Raw genomic sequence first — 26,927 nt, 5'->3', positions numbered from 1 at the left:
TACAAAGAAGTAAAAAAAAAAAAAAAAAGAGACCCTAAATACAAAGTTCTATAAATGATCACAGTGTTACCCTATTTGTAATTAACAATAACCACAAGGACACACGCAGAATCTTGTATTTAGCACATATTGGCAATACAGGAGCAATTTCCTTTGTTTCAGGGACAGGTTCCTAAACATGTTAAAACATGTTCACAAAAATTTGATCTTGTCCAAAAATTCTATTACCAAGAACTCCGGTCAAATTTAAGAACAACTACGAGAAAAACTTAGAAATACAACTTCAGAGCCGTTTCCTGAGTACAGTGAGTTTAATGCCACTCTCAGTAACCTACAAGGACAGCAAAGCAAGAGGATTGAAGTTGGGTCTTAAATCAAAACCTTCAGTAATTTTAATTAAGCTGTTATAAAAATTTCTAGTGACAGGACAGTGGCAAATGACAAAGCACGAAATTAAAATACTCTTTTTTTACATACTCTAATATTAAAGATAAAACAGTCTTCATTGCAGTGTCTGTGAACTGAAAATATATTTGAGTACTACAAGAACTTCACAGAACCTTTGACTTTTTTCCATTTTTCAATTTCTAGCTGTGTAATGCATCAAACAAATTCTGAGGAAAAAAAAAAAATTGAGACATTTAAATTCAGTCCAATGAGAAATAACATAGATCTATAATATCTGTGTTTGGGAAACAAAGTGCGATCTTTTAGTATCAATACCTGGCTAGTATCTACAGGAACTGGGGTGAAAGCTGCTTGTGACAGATTGAGAGTGGGACCCAGAAGATCTCTCGTATAGCTTCGATCCTGCTTGTATTCTCGGCTATGCTCCACTTTCAGTTTCTCTTTTGGTAGAACAGCTTCAAAGCAAGGGGCATATCCAGGTGGAGGAAGGAACTTGAATTCTCCATGACGACCTCCAAGCAAGAAGCGTACCCTGTAAAAGCAGAGTTAATTTAGATAATTGGAACACTTCTGGTGTCAAACCTCGTCAGTTTGTCAACTTCACAACTACAGAGTGCTACTGGGAAAAAATAAAAAAATAAAAGCTTATTTGCACTGTTTGTGTTCACACTCCAGTAGTGTTGGAGTAGCAAGTGCAAAAAATGTGAGGAAAACTAAATATTTTTCTTCATTTTGGTTCATTTTCATTTCAATAAAAGCATTCTAAGTGAGGCTGAGATTACAACCTACAGCAATCAATCAGCAACCACTCAAGTTTCTCCAGTGGGAATTCTCAATTCCCTACAATTTGAGAAATGAGCCTGGAAATCTAGCAAAACATGACTTTTCCTTTTCTCACACAGAAAAGGAAATGCTTAGCATGCAATACAACACCCCTATTTTCTTCACTAAAACATGCACCTGTCATTTTAGTAGAAACTCAGGAGGAAGAATTCTTTACTCATTACAAATTTGACTTTTCTTTTTATTATGAACAAATTCATTCTTTTTTTTTTTTTTTTTTTGTGATTGAAAAATTTAGTGAATGAAATCATGTACATTTCCAACCAGAAGAAATCAAAAGCAAAAAAACCAGAAACCCCAGCCTTGCAACAGAATCATGTGTCCTCTTTTACATTTGCTATGTGTTTTCTAAAACCATTATTAGTACAGATCTAAACATTTTCCAAAAGCAGACAAAGCATCTGAATAGTATCTGTCAAATGTTCTTTTTATTAGGGAGGTAAAGCATGCAGGTGCACAGTTTTGCATTTCATGGCATTTACTTCTATAATTTTACTACCTTATCATCCATAACTGTATTATGCATGGCAAAGACTAAAGAAGTGTACTTTGCATCTGGAATGAGATGCTAGTTCTTTGCTTCTATACTGTTCACCACAGTTTCTGAATGATCTCTAACAAAGCATTGCTTTCTTTCCAGCAGAAACCAACTTTCACCCTCAACTTTCATCAGTTCTGCTCAAGTCAGGTCTCCTGCTGGAACTTCATGCAATCTTTTCTAATACTACTGTCTCAAACTACTGAAAAAATGAAAGTAGAAATTCAGCACCTCAAGTGGGACTTGAAATTTTACAGCAAATCAGAACAACAATCAGAGTATGGATTGACTGAATTTCTGTTAGTCCATTCTGTTGAAAAGAAAGCATACCAACATTTCTTAAGGTCAGTGCTAATAGTATACTTGCTTCTAACAATTGCCTCAGGGCAAACATTTTTAATATCGAAGATCATTTTTTATCTTCCCATATAGGTTTAAGGGAGCTATTCATAAAGTTAATATCTACCTATGGGCATTGTAGTGAAGATAAAACTTTGAGTCCTATTTGCAATCCACTTGAATAAACTTATTCAAGTGATGAAAAACAACAGATGCACCATCTCTTCAGGATTCCTTTGTAGTTTCAATAGCTAAGAATTGGAGCTGTGCCAAAGAAGCAGATGTCAGAAAGGGAAATGAGAGTGAAGACAACCAGGGAAATAATTTTGTATATTAACATCTAATGAAAACAAGAATCCCAGGAAAAAACAGACTTGATACTAACTTTATTCCTGCAGAGAAGCTGACAACTGGGAAGAAAAGGCCATCTATATTGAAATTCTCAAACATTCCTTGAACTGGCTGTCCATTTATACGAAAAGAGATGCTGGGGGCACTCAGATCCAAACAACAACTAATAACATCTTCAGTTCTTAACAGATGTTGGTTTGGAGAATTTACTGTTCGAGCTACACAGCCTATAAATATAAAGGAGATACATTTAGAAAAGCTTCTGAGAATTATATAGGTGTTCACAGCAGACTAGAAATAAGAAAAAGAAAGCAATAGAGAGCACGTGTTAATTCACAGATATTTACATATTTGTGTAAATTTGATATTTGTGACATCTGATAACATCTGATTTTAAGATCTGAATTTTAAGCTTGCAATATGATGAAGAAAAGCATACAAAGGCATCTGCAAAAGCATGAAGCTATTTTAATCATAAGAGATTAAAACTAAATAATAGTTAATGTAAGTGAAAATATTGATACAAACAATAAAAACAAAATCTAAATTTCATTACCTACAAGCAATATAAGTGCAAACTGCAAAACAAATATTGCGTAACATGAAATCTAGCACACTTAGCTAAAGAATATATTATTCAATATAAAGAATAACATTTTACTTGAAATTATTTAAGAAACGCGAGTTATTTTTTGCTATTACAAGCCAGACCACAGTACTTTTGCAAATCTGTTTAAGATGATACCACAAAGATTCATAATCAAACCCTGAAACAGCATTTTTCCAGCATATATCAAAGATAACGCCAATTTTGAAGCATTCAAAATTCACCAATGTGTATTTTTCTCTAATATGTATAGTATTAATTCTAAATGATCATTTTATCTTGCATCAAATTACATTTACATAAGTACACCTGCTTCCTAGGAGAAATAAACTAGAGAAGAACGCAGAAATTAGAAATCACCATTTCTGAAATTTACTACCATCCACAACAACAACAAAAAAAACCATTGAAGTTGTATTAAAATAGCTCTAGACATGCTTTCCAAAGACAAGTTAAGCAATGTCTGAATGAGATAAACAACAATGGATAGTGAGAACACACCACTGAGTTTTTAACTGTGTTCCCCGCTATTTGTAAACATAAAAGACTAACCTAAAACCTAAAATACCTAAATGCCTAAAGATAGGCATTTTTAGCTGAACACAAAAAAATGGTCCAACATATTCTCTTTCTGATCCTAGAAGACTTTTCAGTAGGTGTAGAAACAGCACCTCCTATTCTGCTGGGTCCCTCAGGAAATGGGTTTCTGGGAGGATTGGTTCCCAGAATCATGCCTATCTGCTAAGTCTTCCCCAAAACAACAGAACTTATAAGCATCCTGTTGAACATCCCATGCATTTAATTTCAGCATAAATCTATTAAGCCTGGCTCTGAATTTCTAGGAAAATCAGTTCCCACTCATACAGGCAGCTGTCCATAGTTTTCATGATTTCATTCAGTCAGCAGTATAGTTAAGGAAGAAAAATATTTTCACGTACTCATGCTACTTTCATCTATCCCTTACAAGATTATATCCCTTCCCTCTACGCCTTTGTTCATTTGCTTTAAAAGTAATCTGTCCTGTGAACAAGGGCTGGGAAACCTGGAAGATACCTCAAACTGAGAAATTTACACAGAACATTGCTGAACAATGTAAAAGTCACAGTGTAAGAACTGTCTCACAAAGGAACTATCTTCTGCCAGTTCTACATCCAAAAACTCACAGATCGCTGTAGAGAATAGCAGATAAAAACATCACAACATCAAATGCTAGTTTTCAAATTCCAAAGCAAAGAAAATTATTTTTTTATGGTAAGAATAACTAAATACTAAAAGAACTATTAGTGAAAAGAGTAAATACTTTATTTCCTTAAGCTGTTCAACTTGAGACCAGATGCCTTTTTAGATATTAGAATTTAGCCAAATATAAGGTATTGGGTTCAGTGAAAGACTGAGTGACAAAATAAACATATAAATTTATTTGACTTTATATACAGTCAGACAAAATTGTCTAAGCACCTTTTCAAGTATTAGGCATAATAAAATTCTATGAGTTCCACATCTTTGTATCTTTGACTAAAGAAACAAACATAAATTAAATAAATATGACTCTGAAAAAGGCCTATCCAGAACAGATGCTCAGAGAGTTGTTGTTGCTATTCATTAATGCCTAAATCTTCCAAGGATTATCAGAATGTTTCAGACTCACCAAGATACAGCCTGGGATTGTGGAGGAAGAAGAAAAGCCATGATTTTTTGCAATCAACTACCTAAAGTCCTAAGTTTCAGATGTACGTGTTACATTTCCTTTAGAAAATATCAAGAAAGGTGGAAATATTTTCAAATCAAGCCAAATTCACAACAGAGATGAATATATAAAACGTGTGTTTATAAGGTGGGCTGAATTTTTTGACTGGGATGGATTATGGAACAGAGAACCAGAAATAATCATTTATTTAATCTGTGATATTTCTAATTAAGAGTTTACCATTGAGTAGAAAAATCATTTTGATATTAAGTAACCTTTTGTTTCCTCCTCAAAAGTGAATGTAACATGAGCCAGTTGGGTTGGCTCATAGTTTTCTGATTCTTCTTTAATAAGATTCTATCTGGTAAACTCAATTATGACATGTCTTTTCTGACATCATTAATTATGCAACAGTGTTCCAAAGCAATTTTCATTATACATGAGAGCAAAAGTGGCAGCTACATTCCCAAGAAGACACTTTACTGGATATATTACTTAATAATACATTCTTTTGTTATTTTTGATGTAAAATTCTTTTGAAGTGTAAAACTGTCGTCTTTTCCAAGCATCAAGCCACAGTGCCTCAAATCTTCAAAGACTCAAATCATACATAGAGCTGACTCTTTAAAATGTCTCTCTCATCTGTTAAGGATCTTCAAATTTTCACAGTGGCACAAATTGCCAGTTCAATGAGCCTTGCCAGTTTCCAGTTGTATGGTTCAATAATCGCAAAATATATATGGGAAAATATTTTTTCCTCAACAAGATGAAACTGTAGTAGAAAACTGTTCAATAAGTTTTTGAATCCCCTTTTATACAACTACCAATTTAAAATGTATCTTGGTAAAAGAAAGATTTGTATGGATTAAAACTCTCAGGCTGTTCTCCCACTATCATAGTGGAATTAAAAACTTAGACTTCTGATTGATAGAATTATTTTTTGTACATTTGAAGTTTTAAATAAAACCCAAGAGCTACCACTACCAAAATTCTCATGCTGAAACTTAAATAATTATTCTGTGTTACTTTGTAAAAAATATTATTTTTCCAAGATATAACCAACTTAAAGCATATTGTGGTGTGATACTCTTTTCATATATTTCCAGTGTCAACAGAAACATTTGATTCACTGCTGAGAAACACACACTGTTCCAAGCAGGTATTAAGTTCCAAGCTTAAGATCCTTGTATAACATAAGCATTAAACAAAAGAGAAAAAAGAAAAAAGAAGGAAAAAGTACCTGACCACAGATGCAGACCATCAAAGCCATAAGAATACAAGTCATCACCAACACCATTTCCTCCCCATTCTGCTCCTCCCCCTGGATAAGGTGAGTAGCCCTCTGTTGAAGCCCAGCCTACTCGTAGGTGAGTTGATTCTGCAGTCACAAAAGGCTCTAGATGGTCCACCATAAGTTCATAGTACCATTTTCTGTACTGGGCAGAGCCTTCACTAATTCCCAAGAAAATATTAGGTCGCATGCTAAAACAGAAAGTATAAACGTGGACATTAAAACCCCGCCTCAAGAACAAAATGCAATAATGTAGACTTTTCAACTCAAATTTAGGACTCATTGTGTTTGTTTAAAATAACAGTAGTAAAATCAAGTCTGCTTTTGTCTCCTTTTTTTTTTTTTTTTTTCTTTTTTAGTATCAGTTTTTATAATACTTAGTCCAGAGTCCACAGTTTAATCAACATAAACATCTAATTTATTATTTAATAGTGATTAGCAACTAAAATTTTGCAGTACCTTCAAATAGTTTGTCAAACAGCAGTGTCTTAGAGACCTCTTTGGCAATTATTTGTGATGCAAGGCAAGTGAGTTTCATTCTCTCTAAACGTTCTCAACATTTAATTGGTCTTTCTTATCTTTGAAAAATAATTGTTTTTTCTTACCACTGCAAGAATATCCATATTCTGATTCATGACACATTCACAGTTAACAGCAAAAAACTGCATTAAGTACAGAAATTTTTTCTACAGCTACATTTGAGAGAGAGCTCCACCTCCCCTTTTCCAAGTCATCTCAAAAGCTCAATCAGTTCTCATACCTTTAAAATTTCTTCTAATGCATTTTTAACACAAGTCTTAATTATCTACTACTTATCAATTGCTCAAAGTTACTGCTGACATGGAACTGTTCCCACTATCCAATCTTTCCATGTTGGTGCGTTATTGGATGTACTGGATTGAGAGGAGGGGGTAAGTTCACATACAGGTAAGAAAAATGTAAGTGAATGGGTCAGCTAGAAAATGTTCATTTCATCTTCACATATGGATTTATTTTTACCTGAAATAGTCTCCTTGTAATATGCAACTGTTGAATTTTTTTTAGCTTTTCTCAGCATCTAATAAATCCTACAAAATATAATTCCTACAAATTATAATTAATATTTCCATGTTTCAATTTTCTAACTTAATGGCAGACTTTCCAAATAGATATAAGTTTGAGACAGAGGAAGACCACATGAATCTTCACTTGTGGCCAGATTCTTCTGCCTCAGTGTAAGTTCAATCTCTGGATAAACATTTACTCTATAAGTATGACTTTACTGGTTAAAGACTTTACATTCCAAGTAGTTGTTAACATATGCTGGAAAGTAACTTTCATAAGTCTTCCATGGGGAAGGAGGTAGAGAGCCCTCACAAAATCAATAAGATTATTTTAAGACACTGGCAAAGGTGTTTGATGCTAGATTCTTGTTTTTTACCAACTTTAGTAGAAGAAGGCAACCACAAAACAGTGGTACTATGAAAGTATAGCTAGATAGCTAGACAATCATCTTTTCAAGGGACTCCATAATTTCACATATTGGAGATAGTTCAGAGCAAATTTATCCTGCATCAACACTGTTATTCATATTTTGATTATAACAAAAATTCAGTAGAGTATTCAAAATCCTAATGAGAGTAAAATATCTTACTAAAAGTTCTGGATGTAAAACATTTTTTCTGCAGTGGATATTTTTGTCTTTTTCAACTACAAGTTTCATTCTGATTTGTTCATGCCTACAAGACTTTATTTTTACCTGCTCACATGGTTGACAAGGCGGGTCTGTAAGAGCAGATCTCTTCCTGGCAGGAGATTATCACAGATGAGATGTTGATTGGACCGCACAGCCACTCCATGACATACACAGAGAGAACATAAGACATCCAAAACCTGGAAAAAAATAAATTCGTTTTCATCTTGAGTAATTTTTCATGCTAAAGAGATCATAATCACTCTGAGTTACTCCTGGCAATATAGTGCTCTGTACTGTATTAGTGGAAGACATGTAGAATAAAATTACTGTGTTGATGAACTTTATATCCTTAAAACAATTCTGAAATTCTTTTAATAATATTGTTATTTTCTTCCTGCTTCCTTTGAAACTGAGTTAGTGTCAGTGCTTTCATTAAGACCCAAATAACATCTCCACCTTTGCAGCTTCAAACTGCTTATAGGAAAAGTTTAATTCCTAACTATGAATGCTGTTTTAAAGTATTTGAAATCTGACATCTGTACAGAGCAATGTGGTTTATTTGTTCACGAATATTTAACTACATATGTCCCTCTCAATGCATACCTTATGGTTTCTTCCATGTTTGTCCAAAAGACAGATGATTGATTTAATATGTCCTTCCTTAATAATGTTTAGAGCTTCAGGGCTTTCCACCAATACACAGTGTAAAACTTCTAGTATTCCTGGAAAAAAAAAAAGGGGGGGGAGAGGGGAGTATGTGGAGGGGTAGAAATTATAATTCAAAGTACACATAATATTATAACTGCAAATACTACTTTCCAATATTTGGCCAGTAAAATTTGTTAATTTCAGAAAGTCCTGTAAACAATAGATAAAATCAAAAACAAGATTGGTATTATCCTTCTGGATTTCTCAAAATTAGTGAGCATAGTAAAAGTCAGAAAGGACAGGAGAAAAAACTTTAAATTAATTGAAAACTTTACTAATAAATACGTGATAATCAATGCTCAAAAATTCAAAATGTAAAGAACTGCTTTTCAATGGCCCCAAAAGGTGAAGAATTAACACTGCACATATATATATTCTATACATAAAATATGTTCTCCATATTTACAGTTTTCCGCTTCTTCCCTTGGAAAACCATTTGAATCATTAACAGAATTATATCCTCAATTTCAAAAAAAGAGATAAATTCCCAGTACGCTGGCCCACTCTGTATCATTTTCTTTGTGTATGTAACAGTTAAGCTGGAAGCCCACAGTGGTGTTCTTGAAACAGTGGAATAAATAGAGACTAACCTGAAAATAAGACGTGCAAGCAAAAATGACTAAATCACAAGTGGCCTCCCAATTAAGTGGAATTCTAATATCAAGGTAGCAGCAGTCCTTGCCATTAAGAATCATTGCATTTTTATAGGTTCCCAGACATGGGGATGTAGAATAGGTTCCCACATCTGCTGGATCGAGTCATCACTTGCTTTGGGAGCTACCACATTTGGCAAAGACAAGTATTAAGTACGTTCATTATTATCAATTTTCACAATAAAGAAAGTCAGTGAGGGATTTCCTATGAGGACAAGCTGAGAGACCTGGGGCCATTCAGACTGGAGAACTGTCTGAGGTGACTTGAGAGCAGCCTTTTGATATCTAAAAGGGAGCTACAGGAAAGAAGGGGAGAGACTTTAGCAGGGTCTGTGGGAATAAAACAAGGGGGAAATATTTTCAAGCTCAAAGAGGGCAGATTTAGATTAGATAGAAGAGAAAAAATCTCTTACAGTGAGCATGGTGAAGCACTGGGACAGGTTGCCCAGCAATGTGGTTGATGCTCTGTCCCTGGACACTTTTAAGTCTAGACAGGGTAAGACCCTGGGCAACCTGATCTAGAGTGGGTGTCCCTGTTCCTTGCAGGGGAGTTGAACTAGATGGCCTTCAGAGGACCCTTCCAACTCTAACAATTCTATGATTCTATAAAATTTCAGGATTTCAAAATTGTGGGTCATCCACATGCGTGTCCTCTGTACTCAAAATTCAGGTTAAAATGAAAAAAAGAAAGCAAAAAATTGAAAGGTGAGACTTTGTCAGTGGACACAATAAATGCAGCGTTCAGGACTATGATCCACCCAGTGCCAGCTACATAGGCAGGGGTCACCTCAAAACATTAAAACTACCTACAGAAGAAAAGTGTTTCAAAAGAATCATAAAATGGCATGGGTTGGAAGGGACCCCAAGGATCATCAAGTTCCAACACCCTTGCCAGATCTGGTACCAGACCAAGTTGCTCAAGACCGCATCCAACCTGCTATTGAACAGCTCCAGGGATGGGACATCCACAACTTCTCCAGGCAGCCTGTTCCAGCACCTCACCACTCTCTCTGAAGAATTTCCTCATGATATCCAATCTTCCCTCAAGGAGCTTAAAATCCTTGAGCTTAAAATCCTCAAACTAGGGAGGTAAACTATAATGTGATTAACAGTTTTATCAAATGCCACAGTAACCTGGGAATGCATGGAAACAAATGGATTAAAATGTGTTATCTTAAGGTTTCCTATCTCTCACTGTGGCATTGAAATGCACTTCTAAGAATAAAATCAGTAATCCATTATGAATCAATACCACATAAAGTCAGTGTGGTAGCTACATTCTTCTCAGGTTGTGCAGGTAGATTCATAATCATGATTCTGTTTTAAAATAAAATATTTTTTGTTTTCTAGTATACATCTTTTCAACAAATGAAAGTAAAAATACTTCAAAAGTGTAAACATTCAAGAGAAAAAAATGAATGCTATCAATCAGATAAATTGATTGATTTGATAAATTTGGCAGCAAAAAGATGCTGCCACAGCATCTTTTTCAGCTTCTGTGGTGGTTGAGTGCTAACTATCAAACACACTAGGTTTGAAGGGCAACATTCTGTATTCAGGAAAAAAGAATGCATATAAACATACAATGTTGGTTTGGACTGATCCACTTTTAGATTTGTCTATATTAAAGACAGCTGGACCTGCTTTGATTTCTTTGAAGTTGCTCAAGGAAGTTAAGCAGAAAGTGTTTGAATAAAATATGTATCACAAAAACATACAAATGTCATGATGAAGATGGTTGAAAATTTTTTTCTTAATGATTAACTTGAAAAGCAGAATATCTTTCAGGACTTCTCTAATTTCATGCTATAGAATACTAGAGTAAAAAGTATGCCTAAAAACTACTCATAAACTGATAACGCGCTTCCTAAAATCTTTGAATTAGGACACTGAATAACCAGCCTTCCTTATGATTCTTCATGTAGGCTTTAATCCCTTTGAAATTTTAATAGGACTAGTTAATCCCATCTGAAATACATTTCATAAGGAAAGACTAATCTTAATTTATACACTGAAAGAGACAGCTGAAGAACTTGCATTGCATTTTTCACTTAGCACCTGTCATACCTCAATTCTGACATAGTCTGCTCTCAGGCACGTTTATACTTAGACAAACCTTAGTTTTCTTACTTTTGCTTCAGTGAAGATCATGAACTTAATCAATTTCCAGTCTAATTTGTACAATCAACTCAGTTACTGTTTATATATTTAATGCCTTTATTTTGTTTTCCTAGCATTTTTAGTTCAAAGAAAAATTTTTCACATGATATTATTAGATTCATTAGATGCTAAGCCTTCAATGTCTTACAGAACAAACAGATTTCAGGTTACAGAATTCATCTCGTACTTCACTGTAGCATCATAAATATTTACGTTTTAATTGTCTAAACTGATTTTAACCTTGTGACAGTTCTGTTTTTTGTTTTCTGTTGCTTTTTTTTTTTAATATAATAGTAACCATGTAATACAGCATTTTAGGTTGCTCTAATGCATTTCGTATTGTTATGATTTTCATATTTTATACTGGAACTGTATCCCATCTTCTTTTTCCATCATCCACATATATAAGATATCCTAAAAATTAGGAATTCCAAAATCTGTAGATGCATTCACTTAGAAAGCGGCTCTGGAAGATCCAGCTTAGCAGAACTGAATTTGGAGAGGGGCTAATTGAGAATGGAGTGCAAACAATAGATAAGAGATGACTGCATACCATCACACTTTTACTGTCAATGTGAAATGCTAAAATAATGAAGGCACAAGTCAAATTCTTTGGCCACAATGAGCTCTGATTTAAGGATAACTCTCCCAGTTGCAGTCATCAACTAAGAATTATTATTCAAAGAAAGATTATTATCTTCCTTCTTACTCACAAAACATAGAGCACTAAAACAAATAGATGACAGCAAAAAGTTACAAATATGCAAACAGAAAAGTGGTTATTATATTATTCTCACTGCTGTTTAAACTATCTTGCCCACAAACCTTCCTGTTTTGAAATTACTGTAACATAATTGTATAAAATAATATTTAAAAGACTCCAAAACAATCATCTTCCAACAAACAGTAACATATATTGTATAGAACACAAAGAAGTCATAATTGCAATTTGAGAATATTTCTTAGTCTGCAATTCAGAAATAGCTCCAATTGGGTGACTGCAGAGAAGAGGGGAAGGAAACAAAACGTTATGCAAAACAAAGAAGAATATATAAAATCTACAGAGACAGAAAAGCAGACAATGAAAATTTAAAGCATAGCAAACAGTAAATATGGAACATTATCCAAATCTACTGCTGTGGATTTAATATATTTTCCATGTGCTATTATTAATAATAGACCCTTGAAATCCACCTCGATCTCTCTCACTCCCTGTGAAATGATGAACATGAACCACAACAAGAACACCAAAAATATCTGATATCAGTAACAGTAGAACTAGGCAGTAAAAAAAGTCAGGTTGAGACAATTCTATCTGGTGTTACAGTAAAACTGATTTTGCATTTAATACAAAAGATTTTATTAAACTGCTCAGAATATGATTGCTGTTGAGAATTAATACAAGTGATATAGAACATCACAAATATTTATACTATAGTGTTCATAAAATTACAAAGAAAAATATCAAATGGAAGAATATTAATATTGTGAGATTAATTTTTATTTTTTCGTTGGTAGTGTTAGCATTACAAAATTGTCTGTAGCTTCATGGAAGCTTACTATGCTTCTCAGAGAACTAGTTTACTCGGTACTGAAGTAAAGAGTTTTCTGAGCTCTGGAAAATATCTTTTTAGTAGGACAACTTCAAGTTTTTTAATTGTTAACTACTGAGAGGCATGCTTCTAGATTATGTCAATAACAAATATTAAATATGTGAAATAAAATTTTATGTAACAAAAATATAAAAGCCTGTATTTATGTCATTGAAATGGGGCAAGAAACTAAAGTATCAGCCATGAAATCAACACTGTTACAGAAACATAGATCCAGTAACTCTTCAGTTACTTTGGGATACACTTAGCAAACATTCTTTCATGAAATTAGATTTGTCTACTGTCCATTTACAAATCAAACCAAAGCAGAAGGAATAAACATGTAAGGAAAAAAGAACTGTAACATTAAAATAAAAAGATGTTAAAGAATAGTTTTAAATAAACAATGAAGTTCTTTTTTTAGAATAAGTACGTGCTAAATGTGGTAAACTAAACAAGCATCCTTTAGAATCCTTTTACAGAATCCTTTTTTAGGCAAGTTAACTATTATTTAAAACAGCAATGTGGTACACATTATCAAGTTGGCAATGTCAATGCCATATAACACCAACATAAATTCTTGTTATTTACATTAATTTAACATGCAGTGTTTGTGTTATTTATTTTTTATTCTACTCCTAGTATAATTCTCCAACATAGTTCAAAACATTGTTTTATAAAGTCTAGTCCCAATATTTTCAAAAAATCCACTGCAAAACTAAAATTGCAATGTATTTAGTTGGTAGATAAGATTTACAGATAATAGATTGCTTCCAAGGAGGAAGAAGCCAGGATGGAAAGTACAGTACAGAAGTACATGTAATTTTGAACAGTAGTGACACTAACCACACCACAGAGCCACTAAGCAGATGAACTTGAGCACATTTCTATCTGCTTCTATCTTGCTAATCAAGAAGTGCTAAGTGATTAATACTAAGGGTTTCAGGAGGAAAATATGACTTCATTTTATAAAATTAAAGAATAATACTAAAATATAGTTAATAAATTGCCAAATTTAAGGTAATGTCAAAGAAAAATAAACAAGACAGCTTAAAAAATGCAGGTCTAAAGTGACACTTGGATTCTCAAATCCTAAATGTGTCTCAGGCATGCTTTTTCTTGCTAACCTCAGTCAGACACCAGGGGACAGATGCTATGAAAAAGAAAATATAAGAAAATATATGTGTATTATAGACTTAATTCTTCTACAAACCAATATTTACTGAAGATTCATATACGACATATATTCAAAGAAATCGTGTGAACTTCTCTACATTACAAATACACTCCTTCAAGATGACACAAACTATATCTACTCCAGATGACTTCTTCGATGCAAATACTGAAAAATGCAGAATTCCAATGAGAAGGGAAAGGAACATACTAGAATTAGAGAAAGAAAACAACTTAGTAACTGAAAACACAGAATTGTTTCACCAAAACTGAACAAACCAATTGAATCTTAATCTGTTGGTTCACGGAAAGGAAAGATTACTAGAACCTAAACTGAAACTACAACCATAATCACTATGTAAAATTGTTAAACATATAAATCTAATTTAGTAAAATATTTGCTCTACCATGGGAAGAACTTCATGAAAACTAATAATAAGTATATCACCAAGTTTAAACAAGTGAAAGACCGGAAAAATAAGGAAGTTATAAAATTAAAAATCATACCAGAAGAGGCTTCTAGTCTTTCTAATCTGCTGATCAGCCAATCAAGAGATCCAGAAAACTGAGCACAGTTTTTACGATTCCCTCGAATAAGAGCCGCTATGGGAAATAGGAAAAAAAAAGAAAAGAAAGAAAGAATTCACAATTATAAATTCATTTGAATTAAAGTAACCCTGATTTTCAAGGATTCTTGAATCAAGTAAACTAGTTTCTTAATCCTTTGCTATTGATGTTCTTCATGTTAAATTTAAATTACTCACGTAATTGATACACTTAAACAATACCCTTGGCATCAAATTAACCTTTAATGTTAATAACCCCTTCAATAATCCCTGAAGAATATTCTACATGAAGTAGGGAAACCTAGAACATCATCACAAAACTCCCAAAGAACATTCTACGTGAAGTAGGGAAATGAAGAACGTCATCACAAAAGTCAGCTGCTACTGTAGGAAAGAAATTCTGTTTAACAGCATTTTTGTAACAATAGGAAACACTGGAAGAAAATGAACATAACAGAGGATAAACAATTTTTTTCAAGAGTAAGTAGGAACTTGAACATTCCATTACATGTATAAATGTGGCATTTTTCACAAAAATCTGTTAAATATTTATCTTCATATATTTATCTCAAAATAATTCAAGGAAATAGTACCTTTTCCAACTTATGATGGAGAAGGGGAAGTAAATAAAGAGTGAACTTAAGCTCTCTTATACTCAATTAAAATTTCTAATTTCTTCAACAGCGTGAAAATTTGCTTCCAAGTTAGATTCTATAATTGGAATAGTAACCTCTCATGAGTTGCTGTTATCTCTCCTGGCAATATAACGTGTGTAACCAGCCTTCCACTTTATTCTTTTTCTCAAGTATTGGATCATGCTACAAAACTCAAATTTTCTAGTAAGACGTATTGTAATATTACCCTGTAAGTATTAGAATATCATCTCGATGACTTTCTAAATTTTTTTCATGAGGGGTGTCACAAAATTAAGACACGTTAATCAGTTTGCATTCATCTATAAAATGCACCACTTGAGGACCTGACATTCTGACACACAGAACATAAGTACATTGAAATAATCAATACAATCCACTGTTCAATAAGGTCAAAGTATTATATTAAATCTATGCCATGATATATTACATGATTAATTAAAATCATGACAAATATTGTTTGAAAATAATTTGGGGAAAGAGGAGAAGCATATTGTTAAATGCTACCACTAGAGTTCAGGAATACTTGTTTCTATAATAGACTTTTTAATTAATTATAGGCAAGCCACGTAAATGTACTGGCCTTCAAGTACCCAAATAAAATGAAGGCAATAATAGCTCACTGCTTCACATGGCTTCAATGAAGTTAACTTCAGTAACAGAAAAAAAGTCATAGATAGTTTCATAAATGCAGTTGAAAAAAAAAGTTTGTGAAAGATTAGTATTCAGAAGTGAAAGTACAGTTAAAGTTGTACATTAATTAACACAACACTGAGAAAAAATTGATATTCAATACCCATTTCTTTATTGCCCACAACTCTGAACAAGACTAGTGTCTGGTTTAAAGGGATGAAAAAAAAACAACAGGATGCGCCAGACAGATATTGAAACCAAATAATTGTGCATACTCTTGCGCATTCCTTGGTAATACACAAAGTTTCAAATACAAACTCAGAATCATAGTGTGTATTTATAATACAGGAGGGTCAAATGCCATAGCAGATTTGTGACAAGAATTTTTGTATGTGATAATATCCAGTCTCTACTGAAAGTCTGTAAATGCCTGCACGGCCATCACAGTGCGATGTCAAAAATAGTGTCAGTAATGTGACAAAAGCCACGAGTTGGGACATTGGGACATCACAAATATTTATTTAAGTGCAGACTCAAAAGCAAAGCACTCTGCTGAAGGAAGGCAGAGCAAGCAATATTGATTTGTCATCCATACAATTACTATACAGCTGCAGGGCTATTCACAATAAAGCAACATTCGTTACAGCCAGAGCAAGGCCAAGCTTCTTAAATATCAGCTGCCAGAACATATTGTAGTTAGAGCAGCAGAGTAAAGGCATTGAGGAGGGCTGGGACATCAAGAAAAGCCCATGGAATAATCTATATTTGGTACAGGACAAGTAGACTTTTACAAAAGTGATTCTTTGGTCTTGTCAATAGGAAAATTAAGGCTTTTACAGCAATGTTTCAGAATTCAAGCTAGTAGTTCCTCCAGTCTGCCCGAGCCTCATTTGCTTAGCTTTGCTGCTCAATAGTAAGGAAAAGAATTAATTTTACAGAAATAAGTGAACAAACAAATAAACTACCTTGTTCATCGGCCAGACAGTTCAGTTTCACCATTTGTTTATTTTAAGTGAGACACATCATTTAAACTCCTATTTCTGCGTCTCTGACATCTGGAGGAATGCCATTTTTCAGTATGCCTTATACACATGAAATACTGCTGAATATTAAAAAAAAAATAATAATCTAGACCTCACAGCTTTTAATTTCAGAGCGAGAATTAATAGTCTGTCTTTTAACTTAAATTTCTCCACCTGTTTTTCTCAGTGAAGAGAAAATTAAGTAGCAGTCACAAATGAATACTAAGAATGGTTCCTATAGGTAGTATATGAGAACCAATTACACACACTATATTCATGTGGGCACTTCATAACAATTTTACAGTACTCAGCTGTGGAGCTTTCAATTGAGTTGATATATAACTATTACTTACATATCTTTGCAGTATCATTTCTCTGAGGAGTGAAATTTTATGAGCATAAATGACACACCAAATGCCTTCTGCTTTATTGGAAACTGAGATGACAATCCTTCGAGAAGACTTGGACCAAACTCAAGTTTTTGCCAAAACAAGCAAATCATGCCCACACTACAGTTTATGCATAACACTGACAGTAGCATAAGCACACATAAGCAGCCTGTACAAAAGGAATGCTTAATGTGACTGTCCTCAGTCACTTAAGGTCAGCATTAATGTTAATATTTAGGCTTAATTATGGCACTGAGAAAAGCTGAGGATGACAGAGAAGCATGGAACTGACAAAATGATCCTTTAGGAAGTTAAATTTCCTTCTGTAAGCAACAACTCAGGTGAAGTGAATATGCTGGCAGCTACAGCAGAGGATTAATAGCTCTATTTAATTAATCATAGTAGAAATAAATAACACATGTGCAATTCAAACTGCTGAGCAAATAAATCAAGTGATTGAATACTTCTACCTAAATAGAAAACTGATTAGGACACTAACTAGCATTTACAGAATATGCTGTGAGATACAGCAACTGCAAGTCGACAAGATCTTCATGTTATACTGCATCTAACAGCTAAAAATCTTTCCACGACATCCTGTATCCTAGTAAAATGCTGGAGTCAATAGTTCTAAGTTACCAATAAGTAATGCCTTGGTTATGTAAACTTCTGATTTAGTTTGCAGTTTTACAGCCATACACATGAAAAATCAGAGACCTTTAAAAAACTGACCACAATGTTATGGCTCTTTAACACAAGAATGATAAATCCATATACCATTGGTTTATACATTTTTGGACAGCATACAAGACACATCAGCAACACAATGACATGAAAAAAAAAAAAATCATTTATTCATTTAGGTATTTTTTTTTAAAAGCACAAAAAACAGATGTTACGTTTTCAGTGTACTTTCCTCCTATTCACATGCAAGGATCTGAAAAATGCAAAAATCAGTGGGTTTTGTAATGTATCGGCTTATCCCATACTAAAACAGATATATATTTCTTCTCAGTTTTTACCTAAAAGAATCTAAGCAACCTAAAGAATGTCTTACCTAGTAATTCATACAAGGAATTCAGAATTGATTTCCATGCTTCTCCAGCTTCCTTCCCAGCTACATCTGCAAAATGAGCTGCACTGCTGTATACATTCAAGCGATCAATACATTCAAGAACGAGGTTGATCATGCCCTAAAAATTGAAAGGCTTAGATTACAAGAAGGAGAAAATCAAAACAACAACTACAAGACCTTGTCTAGGCACAAACATGTAAGATTTTCCAGTATCTAAGAAAATATAGAAACAACCATGAAAGGAGACAGGTGGAGTCAAAGAATAAATATATATGGAAAAGGTAATGTAAAAAACAAACAAAAAAAAAAAAAAAACCAACAACACAGCACTGATGCAATTTTTCAACTGCTGTGAAAATAAACATTTATCAATTAGATGATCAAAATAAAAAAATACACAGTATTCCAGGCATCCTATTCTAGAAGACATTTAAGCATCTGACAAATCACAGGCAACCATCCCTACCAGAGAAATAATAATATTAAGCACAATCATTGAAGCATACCTATTAAACTATAACATTCTGTATCAAGAGAAGAAGCTACAAGAGAAGAAACTAATTCACCACTAAAGGAGTAAATTATAGTCAGAGCCCAGGGTTTTGCCTATACTAATATCTAACTGTTTTTTAAAGGCATTAAATGTATTTTTTTGAATACTCAGGAAAATCAACAGATCTTAAAACATTATAAATGTAGCAAATAGTCTGAGTTATATAGGACAAACTCTGCAAGTTTACTCCAGATTAGACATCAATACCACAGACACCATAAAAGAATACTTGCAGACAAAACGGGGAAAAAAAAAAATAAAATAAAACAGAGCTACCTCTTCCTGGAAGAGATTCTGGCGATTCTTCAGTGCACGGAGCCTGTTTTGCTTGTCTTCATGCTCTAAATGTTCATCAGGAGGGTGAAAGTATCCAATCAAGTCTTGAAGGCTCAGACTGACAGACTCAATAGGTAAATCTACTGCGGAAGACTTCATTTTTTTGCTGAGAGCATCAAGGCCCCTAAAATAAGATGCAAAATCTCCTGAGTATTGGGAAAGCATTTATTTTACTTTATCAACTCTTTATTAGTTTAAAACTAATCTTTATTTAGATTCCATAGCTCAATTTGTTTTCTGACAACAACTTCTTAACAGTGACTTGTCTTCCCCATTTGCCACTTATTGATCCACACTTCCCTTCTCAAACAACCCTAGCAAACAATCATAGCATCATTATCAGTCATTCCCATGACTAGAAGCATAAAAAACTTTTCCAGAAAACAAATTTTTCCTCTACTTGTGTGTTTAGCATTTTCAGAGGCAGACCAAAAGATAAAGGGAAGATATGGAGAAGATACTGTAAATATTACAAGCGCATCTCTAGTATGTTTTTCAGGGACTATGTTTCCCCAAGCACTGGGAGATCCAGCTCTCCCACAGTCTGTCCCAACACTTCATTAGCCTTTTACTAACTCTGATACAAAATTCAAGCTTGGTCTTGCTCACTGCCTCCCAGAAATAGGGAGCAGACCATTCTCTTCCATGTTTAACTTGACCCTCGCTTAGCTGAATCCCAGACAAACCCTGTAATCCAATTTCTCTTTGATGCTGGGCTCTCCAGATCCCCACTCCAAAAAAGAAAATAATAACAAATAAAATAATTTTCTCCTCCATTTAAAACTTTTTTTGAAACACAGCCATTGCTGCCGTACAGACCTTGGAGAAGGCAGTTGTGGGCAGCAGGCAAGGCAGACTACTGCCTCAGGTCAAGGCAACAGTAGATTCACCAGAACTTTCTGGAATGAGCAGAAGGGTTTGCACATAACACCAAAAAAAAAAAAAAAAAAAAAAAAAAGGATAATTGTGTTCTGCAGATCCACCAGCCGCCCTCAAAAAGGAAAAAGAAAATATACTTCTGAGGATGCCTATTAAACGCTGCAGGGCTTATGAGATGACCTGGCTCTCAAGCGCCGAGTGGGAAGAAGAGAAGGGCCCATCTGATGGCACGCAGTGGGGAGAGGGAGGGGGCAGCTTACTTGACAGTCCTGCTTTCAGTTTGGACTCATTCTCATTGCTGCCGCTGTAAAAGGTTTACCTTGCTAGCTTTTGATCGTGAATAATCTAGCTACATAGCAAAAAGATCCTTTTCTCACACAGCACACAACTTTTATTACAGTTGTTTTTCTCTATTGTTATTTAAGTATTCAGGTAAACATTTTTCAATAAACTGACACACCTGTATCTTCAACTGTGCACCCATGTTAAGACATGGTTGCTTTGGGTCATATTGCAGTCTCTGAAAAATGAGTTCCTAAGACATTTTTTTCATTAAGTATAGTCTTATCTATCATTGACGTCCTACTGCAACCACATTCACAAGTGTGACATTTTTTCAACTACTGAAGTTATAAAACATTTGAAAAGTAATATCCATCAGTATTGTTGAAGATTTGGAGTAGGAAAATAAATGCAAATACCATATACTCTTAGAGGGCAAAATTAAACATTCCATAAAAGAAAAAGGGAATAAAGTGAGGAAATGTGTAGGAGGAGGGTAGAAACAAGGTATAAACTCACACACTTAGAACTTTTGGCGAGACTTTCAATACACCTATGTCACGGTGAAAGTAATGCCTACTACTTATTTCTAAAGAAAATACAACAAATGTAAAGAGCACAATAACATTATTTGATAAAGCAAATTCTCAGCTACAAAGCACTATTTTTCAACAGCCGCCACCAGTAGCTATGCATTTTTGCCAGCCAATGAACAAGAGCCTACATGCTGCACTCAAAAATCTGCGCCTGTAGAGGTGACCCACTGTCACCATCACAACTGGTGATATACACCAACCACCACCTCACTGTGCTCACATCCACTGTTTGGTCTCTGCAAACATTTAGCAAGAGTTGATGAATGTCAATGGGTGCAACTATTTCCACATGAAGGAATTCAACGACACACCTTTACTTCATACACACTTCCACGTCAGATACCATTTTGTTGGACTGCCCCAACACTGCCACCTGTTGCGTGGCAACAAAATATAATGGGATATTGACAGGAAGATTCAATCTTTATTGCCACACCACCAATATGCACCTCTGATGTTATGAGTCAATATAAAATAAAAGAATACTTTCATATCAGCACTTGCATTTCTTTTGCATTTGTTTGTAATTGTGCCGTTATTACATTTTTCTAGATAAAGGTATCAAGTACTTCAAGCTATAGTACATTTTTTTTAATCTTACATTATACTTAGAAAAGAAAGAGCTAAAAATCCAGATGTTGCACTTTGTGGCCTACACTAAATGTTGTGGTTTCTTTCCATTGTCAGTACTTTTATATGTTGAAATCAAGATAGAGAAAAGAAATTGGCCACTACAGTACTCTGATGGTAAAGAACTATCATAAAGTTTAGAAAATAAAGAAAAGTGACGAAATTATCATTGTATATGTATACCTTATAAACCTGTTGAAAAGGAAGACTGTACTACGGATGACACGTGCTGTACGGGATTCTTCGTGCTGAGATCTGGACAATGTTAAACCATCATCCATGTGACCTTCATGGTGCATTATTGCCTGTAATACAAAAATAAGAAGCTATCACTGCAAAATTTAACTTTATCATAAATAAGAGGTACGAAAATTCACACAGTAAGGCAGAGAAGTGAATGATATATTATTTTGATATATTTGATGTATATATATACATGTTTATTCATGTGTATATAGACACACACACAAATAAACACATGTACGTATTTTTAAAAGGCTAAGGGGTTTGGAGTAATTTTTGTTCAACCAAAGAGATGTTCACTTACTCAGAAACAGGTCCCTCAAGTTCAGATAAGGTAAAAAAAAAAAAAAAAAAAAAAAAAAAAAAAAACTGATTCTTCTATTGATCTTGTTTCCTGACTACGCCTTGAATCAATACTGACAACTTACTGTTATCTGTAATTAGCTACCATGGCTTTAAGAGTATTCAATCTAATCTATGTAGTAACATTTTTTAGATAACTTTTTTTTCCATACACAAATTTTTGTTACTTAAATTACAGAATTACTCAATAATATATCTTATTTAAAATGTTTTAGAATTAAGATTATAATTATATGCATTAATAATACATGCATAAAAACATTAAAAATATAAATTTGGAAGAAATTGATACTACTTTTGTAGAAGATACTTACAGAATACAGAAAAAAACAAACAAACAAAAAAAAAAAAAACACCACACCCACAACAAAACCTTTACACTGAAAGAAACAAATGGTTAAACCTGGAAATTAGCGCTCTCCTAGTGTAGTTTTCTTTACTTTCCCCTGCTGCCCTACCAGACCAATTGAATGAAGTGCTTTCCTATTTACAGTCATACCTTGCGTTGCACAGAACCCATTCTTACAGACTTTGCATCTGCAGACTGGTATGACAGCCACAAGCCTGTGTCTACATGTTGTATGAAGCATATTGAATCTCCATATTTTATTTCAGGTGCTCCCATTCCATCTACCTCTTTTCTCACACCAACATCCAGTTTTTCCTGAAGGAAAAAAAAAAATGTACATGAAAACAATAACTGACATGTTTATATTTGCATCAAATATTGAATATTATGCAAGCTTTTTTCTACAGAAATAAAGATCAAAAATCTTCATTTGGTGCTATGGAACATAAAAAGAAGCAATTGTTTTTTTCAACAGTCTGCAAACTGCCTTAGTGATGCAAAGCAATGAGAATGTACTGGATATGAACAGACTTTATTGATTAATGTGACATTTTCTCCAGATGGACATGCTTGTTATAAACCTAGTTTTTATTGCATGCATACGAGAATATGGGCCAAACTTCACATATTTTTGTGGGCTAAATGGGCAAAATTATTTCTTATTATTTTATCTTAATATTGAACAAAAAATAATCTGTTAAGTGTAGCTTTACATGTGTTACTTCACTCTAATGTTTCCCTGTCACTCCTTACTATGTTCAGAAAAAATTTCACATGATTAAGGCTTGCCATTTCAATTTCTTATATTTTCATTTGACCCAATATTTACCTTCTGGGTACAAAATCACAACTGAAATTCTAGCAGATCTCACTGATGGGAGAGAGATAAATCATAACTGCTTTTTAAGCTGACAGTAGTGTATTTTCTATGAAATTTTACAAAAGAACAGGTGACAGCACAAAAATACAGATGAACTCCAAGTAGGAACACTGCAATAAAGTAAAGGTACTCCTCTTCCACTTAACTTTTTGCCTGTTTAGAGTTAACATTCTGTATCACAACAAGTACATTTCATGTACTTCATGTACATTTCAGATAGTGAAGAATTATGAACATGACATTGAAAGGCAGAAACTGCTATAAATTCAGGAAAAAACTATTCATGTTCTGTATTCCATAGAGATTAGGGACTTCCTCTTACCGAGGAATTTGGGTTTAATCACATCCAAAAGTACAAGTGAAAAGTTGTACGGTTTGTCCATATATGCTTGGGGGAAAAGAAAACATAGAAAGAAAGACTGTAGAGGATGACGCCTATGTTTTTGCATCTTTCATTTTAAACCTTTTGTTATTATTATTTTTTTTTTTTTTTTTTTTTTTTTTTTTTTTTTTTTTTACAAAGAGGAAAGACATTTTTCTAATGTCAGTATCCCAATGAAATAAAACATGGCATTCCTTCAACAATATACAAACTGTATTCATCCTCAGCAAAAAAGAGACTACCATATTCCCCACTGAGGCTTCTCCATCGTTCCTTCTAAGTAAATCTTAATTTAAAACAAATGTCAGTATCTACTAAGTCAATATATGTACATGCTGATTAAAAAATACAGACTACTCATCTTTCCACATCAACAAAAGAATACTGATATTCTCTGTGTTGCTAGAAATGCAATCATTTATCTTATATCAAGTAAAACAATAGAGTGCAGTACATTGTTCCATTCTCCATGGTGCAACCCCAACTAAAAACTCCATCTTAAGCAGCAGTAAATGAGTTCTGTCATTCTTTTGGCTTCAAAGAAGAATAACTGTTCTCATATATAAAAAAATAAAAAAAAAGCAACAGGAACTCCCCAATACAACTGTACTACCTTGTCCTGAAATGTTTGTGGATTAACTATGAAGATAATAAAAAAAAAAAATACCACTGCTACTGTCAAAATTTCAGCATCAGTAAGATAAATCAAACGATATTAAAGACTTCATCACAGTATTATTTTAAACTGTTTACCCCCAGTAAGTACTAGCCTGTACTTATAATGATTACTGAAGGTGTCAAATGAAAATTTAAACTATGGCAATTGGAAACTGGATAGCAAAATCATATCTAGTGAAAGAAATAACAATTTCCTAATTAAATTTAAAAAAAAAAAAAAAAAAAAAAACAATGCCGTAAATGCTTCCTACGTCAGTCCACAGACATAAGAAGTGAAGCATCAGGAAAGTTCATAAGAAAAAATAAATGAAAATTAAATAAACTGCTCAAAAATAGACAAGCAGAGAAAAAAAAAAAAGTAGACTTGCCTAATGAAATATGACAGAAGTTTACTAGACATTAATTACACTCAGTAATTATTCGTTTTTATTATTCGTTGAAAAGATACTGCAATTACTATAAGTTATAATAACGCTGCACTGATTCCATACCTTGGAGGACCGAAAACAGAATGCTGTAGATTTTACATCTGCTTTCTCTTTGTCAGTAAGGAGAAGACTCTTGTCATCCAGTAGACTTAAATATTTTCCTGTTGTTATATGTCTTAGTCTGAATGGCTGTCCCCATCTTATGTGGCTGCCACTCCACCTAAGAAAGTTCAAGGAAAGTTTTTTGTTTGTTTTTTTTTTTTTTTAAACAAGACACAGAGTTTAACTTCTGGGGAAATTGTTTTAAAGCACATTACATTGCTTACTAGTCAATAAAAGTGCAAAATGGTAAAAACGTAAAATTCTACATGTCAGACTATAAGCAAGAGAATTACTACTTTGTAGCTACAAGGGGTTTTTACCTCTACATTATTTCATTGCTGCCACTTAAGAACTTCCAAGACCAACTTTAGTTCAAAGCAAAAATTTCACTGCTGTACCACTGATGTTTACCATCATCCCATAAAATTAAATGCTCAGAGAAAAGCACCATTAGAGTATAATATTGCCTTAAGTGGCCCTGATTTAGTCTCTAAAAATAGTTGTTTTTCAGTCACCACAAATTTAATTGCAAATACATATAATAGAATTTTACAGTGCATACCTAATTACCATTTTCTTTTAAAGGCACAACTCCTTACTATCTTTCAAATACTCTTACAAGTAGTCTTCTTTCTGTAATTTTTTACATTTCAAGACATGTAAATGTCTTAAGAGTGACGCATAAATTATAATCAGAACTAGTTTTCTGTGCAATATCACATATTTGTATAAAAACAGAAAATTGTGAGTTTACTGATAGCTATAGCAACTGAAAAGAAAAAAAACACAGAAGTGTATTAACAAAAACAGCAATATTAGCGTACACTTTCTACCAGATCATTTTTCATTAAAGCAATGTATCATTTTTTTAGGAAGATTTTTTATTATCAATCTGGTTTTATAGTTTGTAATCTGATGTAATAGGACCACTCTCACTGTACTAAAAATACCCAGCTAAATGGAGTATTCTTCTGTGATAGCTTTTACTTACGCAACTCTCAGAGTTTCTAATCGCCAAAGGGAACGAGCATGAATTGACACTGCACCACCTTCATAATGGACAGTTCTGAAAAACAAGCAAAAGCATGCACTAAATGTTCAGCTCTGTGGTAAAAATCCACCACATTTTCTTGTCTATCTAACTGTACCTCTCATGCTAAGATAGCACAGATGACTACTGCAACTTCCAAAGATTATCATACTCAAAATCAGCTCTTACCAAGCAAGTCTTGAGATCTAATTATTCAAAGACAGTAAAGTGAAACTAAAAAATTCATGATCCATGCACAAAAACAAGCACATAAGCATGTGTTTCATGTACTAGAAAGAAATTGTAAGTACATGTACAAATATGTACAAAATCCTCCCTTAGATTTCACAGAAAGTATTTTCTCCAAATATTATCATGTCACTTGCTTACTATTATACGCTAATAGCGTATCATTCTCTATTATTTCCAAGCGAACTTACAAGTATTACAATGGTTATGTAAGACCAAAAAAAAAAAAAGGGGGGGGGGGGGGAAAGAAAACAAGCAGGCAGGCCATTTGCTTATCAAAGGAAAAATAAAAATAAAAATAGGATCCTTAAATATCTCTTACATTCATGTGATTAAAGGGGTATAGAAGTATAAAGACAGTCGCTCTCCAGAAAAGAATCAGTTATACCAATTACAGCATGGACTGAGAAAGCTGGGATTAAGGACACCTACCAGGAAGCAAAAACAAAAGCCCAGACACTGGGGTCAAGAATGGAGCAGCAAGACTTTCTATAAGCAAGATTGAAGGTATAAAAAGCACTAGAATATAGCCTCCAGCTAGATACTGCTTTCTCTACAGAAAACTGTAGAGGTTAGGCCTGTGT

At 33.7% G+C, this 26,927-nt stretch overlaps 1 protein-coding gene across 6 annotated transcripts in view; it reads right to left on the bottom strand.

Moving 5' to 3' along the window:
- The window catches only part of RYR2 (ryanodine receptor 2), a 342,228-nt gene that overhangs the window by 157,025 nt on the left and 158,276 nt on the right, over positions 1–26,927 (bottom strand). For all 6 annotated transcript variants that reach the window (XM_048936711.1, XM_048936713.1, XM_048936712.1 and 3 more), the window contains 12 exons: positions 26,056–26,130; positions 25,026–25,182; positions 22,745–22,909; positions 21,823–21,944; positions 19,193–19,376; positions 18,346–18,481; positions 14,533–14,628; positions 8,343–8,461; positions 7,803–7,936; positions 6,014–6,255; positions 2,514–2,706; positions 724–940 (listed from right to left, as the gene is read on the bottom strand). In XM_048936711.1, the coding sequence (XP_048792668.1) occupies positions 724–940; positions 2,514–2,706; positions 6,014–6,255; positions 7,803–7,936; positions 8,343–8,461; positions 14,533–14,628; positions 18,346–18,481; positions 19,193–19,376; positions 21,823–21,944; positions 22,745–22,909; positions 25,026–25,182; positions 26,056–26,130 (1,840 nt within the window). The remainder of the gene's footprint in view (positions 1–723; positions 941–2,513; positions 2,707–6,013; positions 6,256–7,802; positions 7,937–8,342; positions 8,462–14,532; positions 14,629–18,345; positions 18,482–19,192; positions 19,377–21,822; positions 21,945–22,744; positions 22,910–25,025; positions 25,183–26,055; positions 26,131–26,927) is intronic.

The sequence above is a fragment of the Lagopus muta genome, chromosome 2, assembly GCF_023343835.1.
Source record: "Lagopus muta isolate bLagMut1 chromosome 2, bLagMut1 primary, whole genome shotgun sequence".
NCBI lineage: Eukaryota > Metazoa > Chordata > Aves > Galliformes > Phasianidae > Lagopus > Lagopus muta.
Note: the sequence above shows the minus strand (reverse complement) of the source record. Positions and strands in the feature narration are given on the sequence as shown.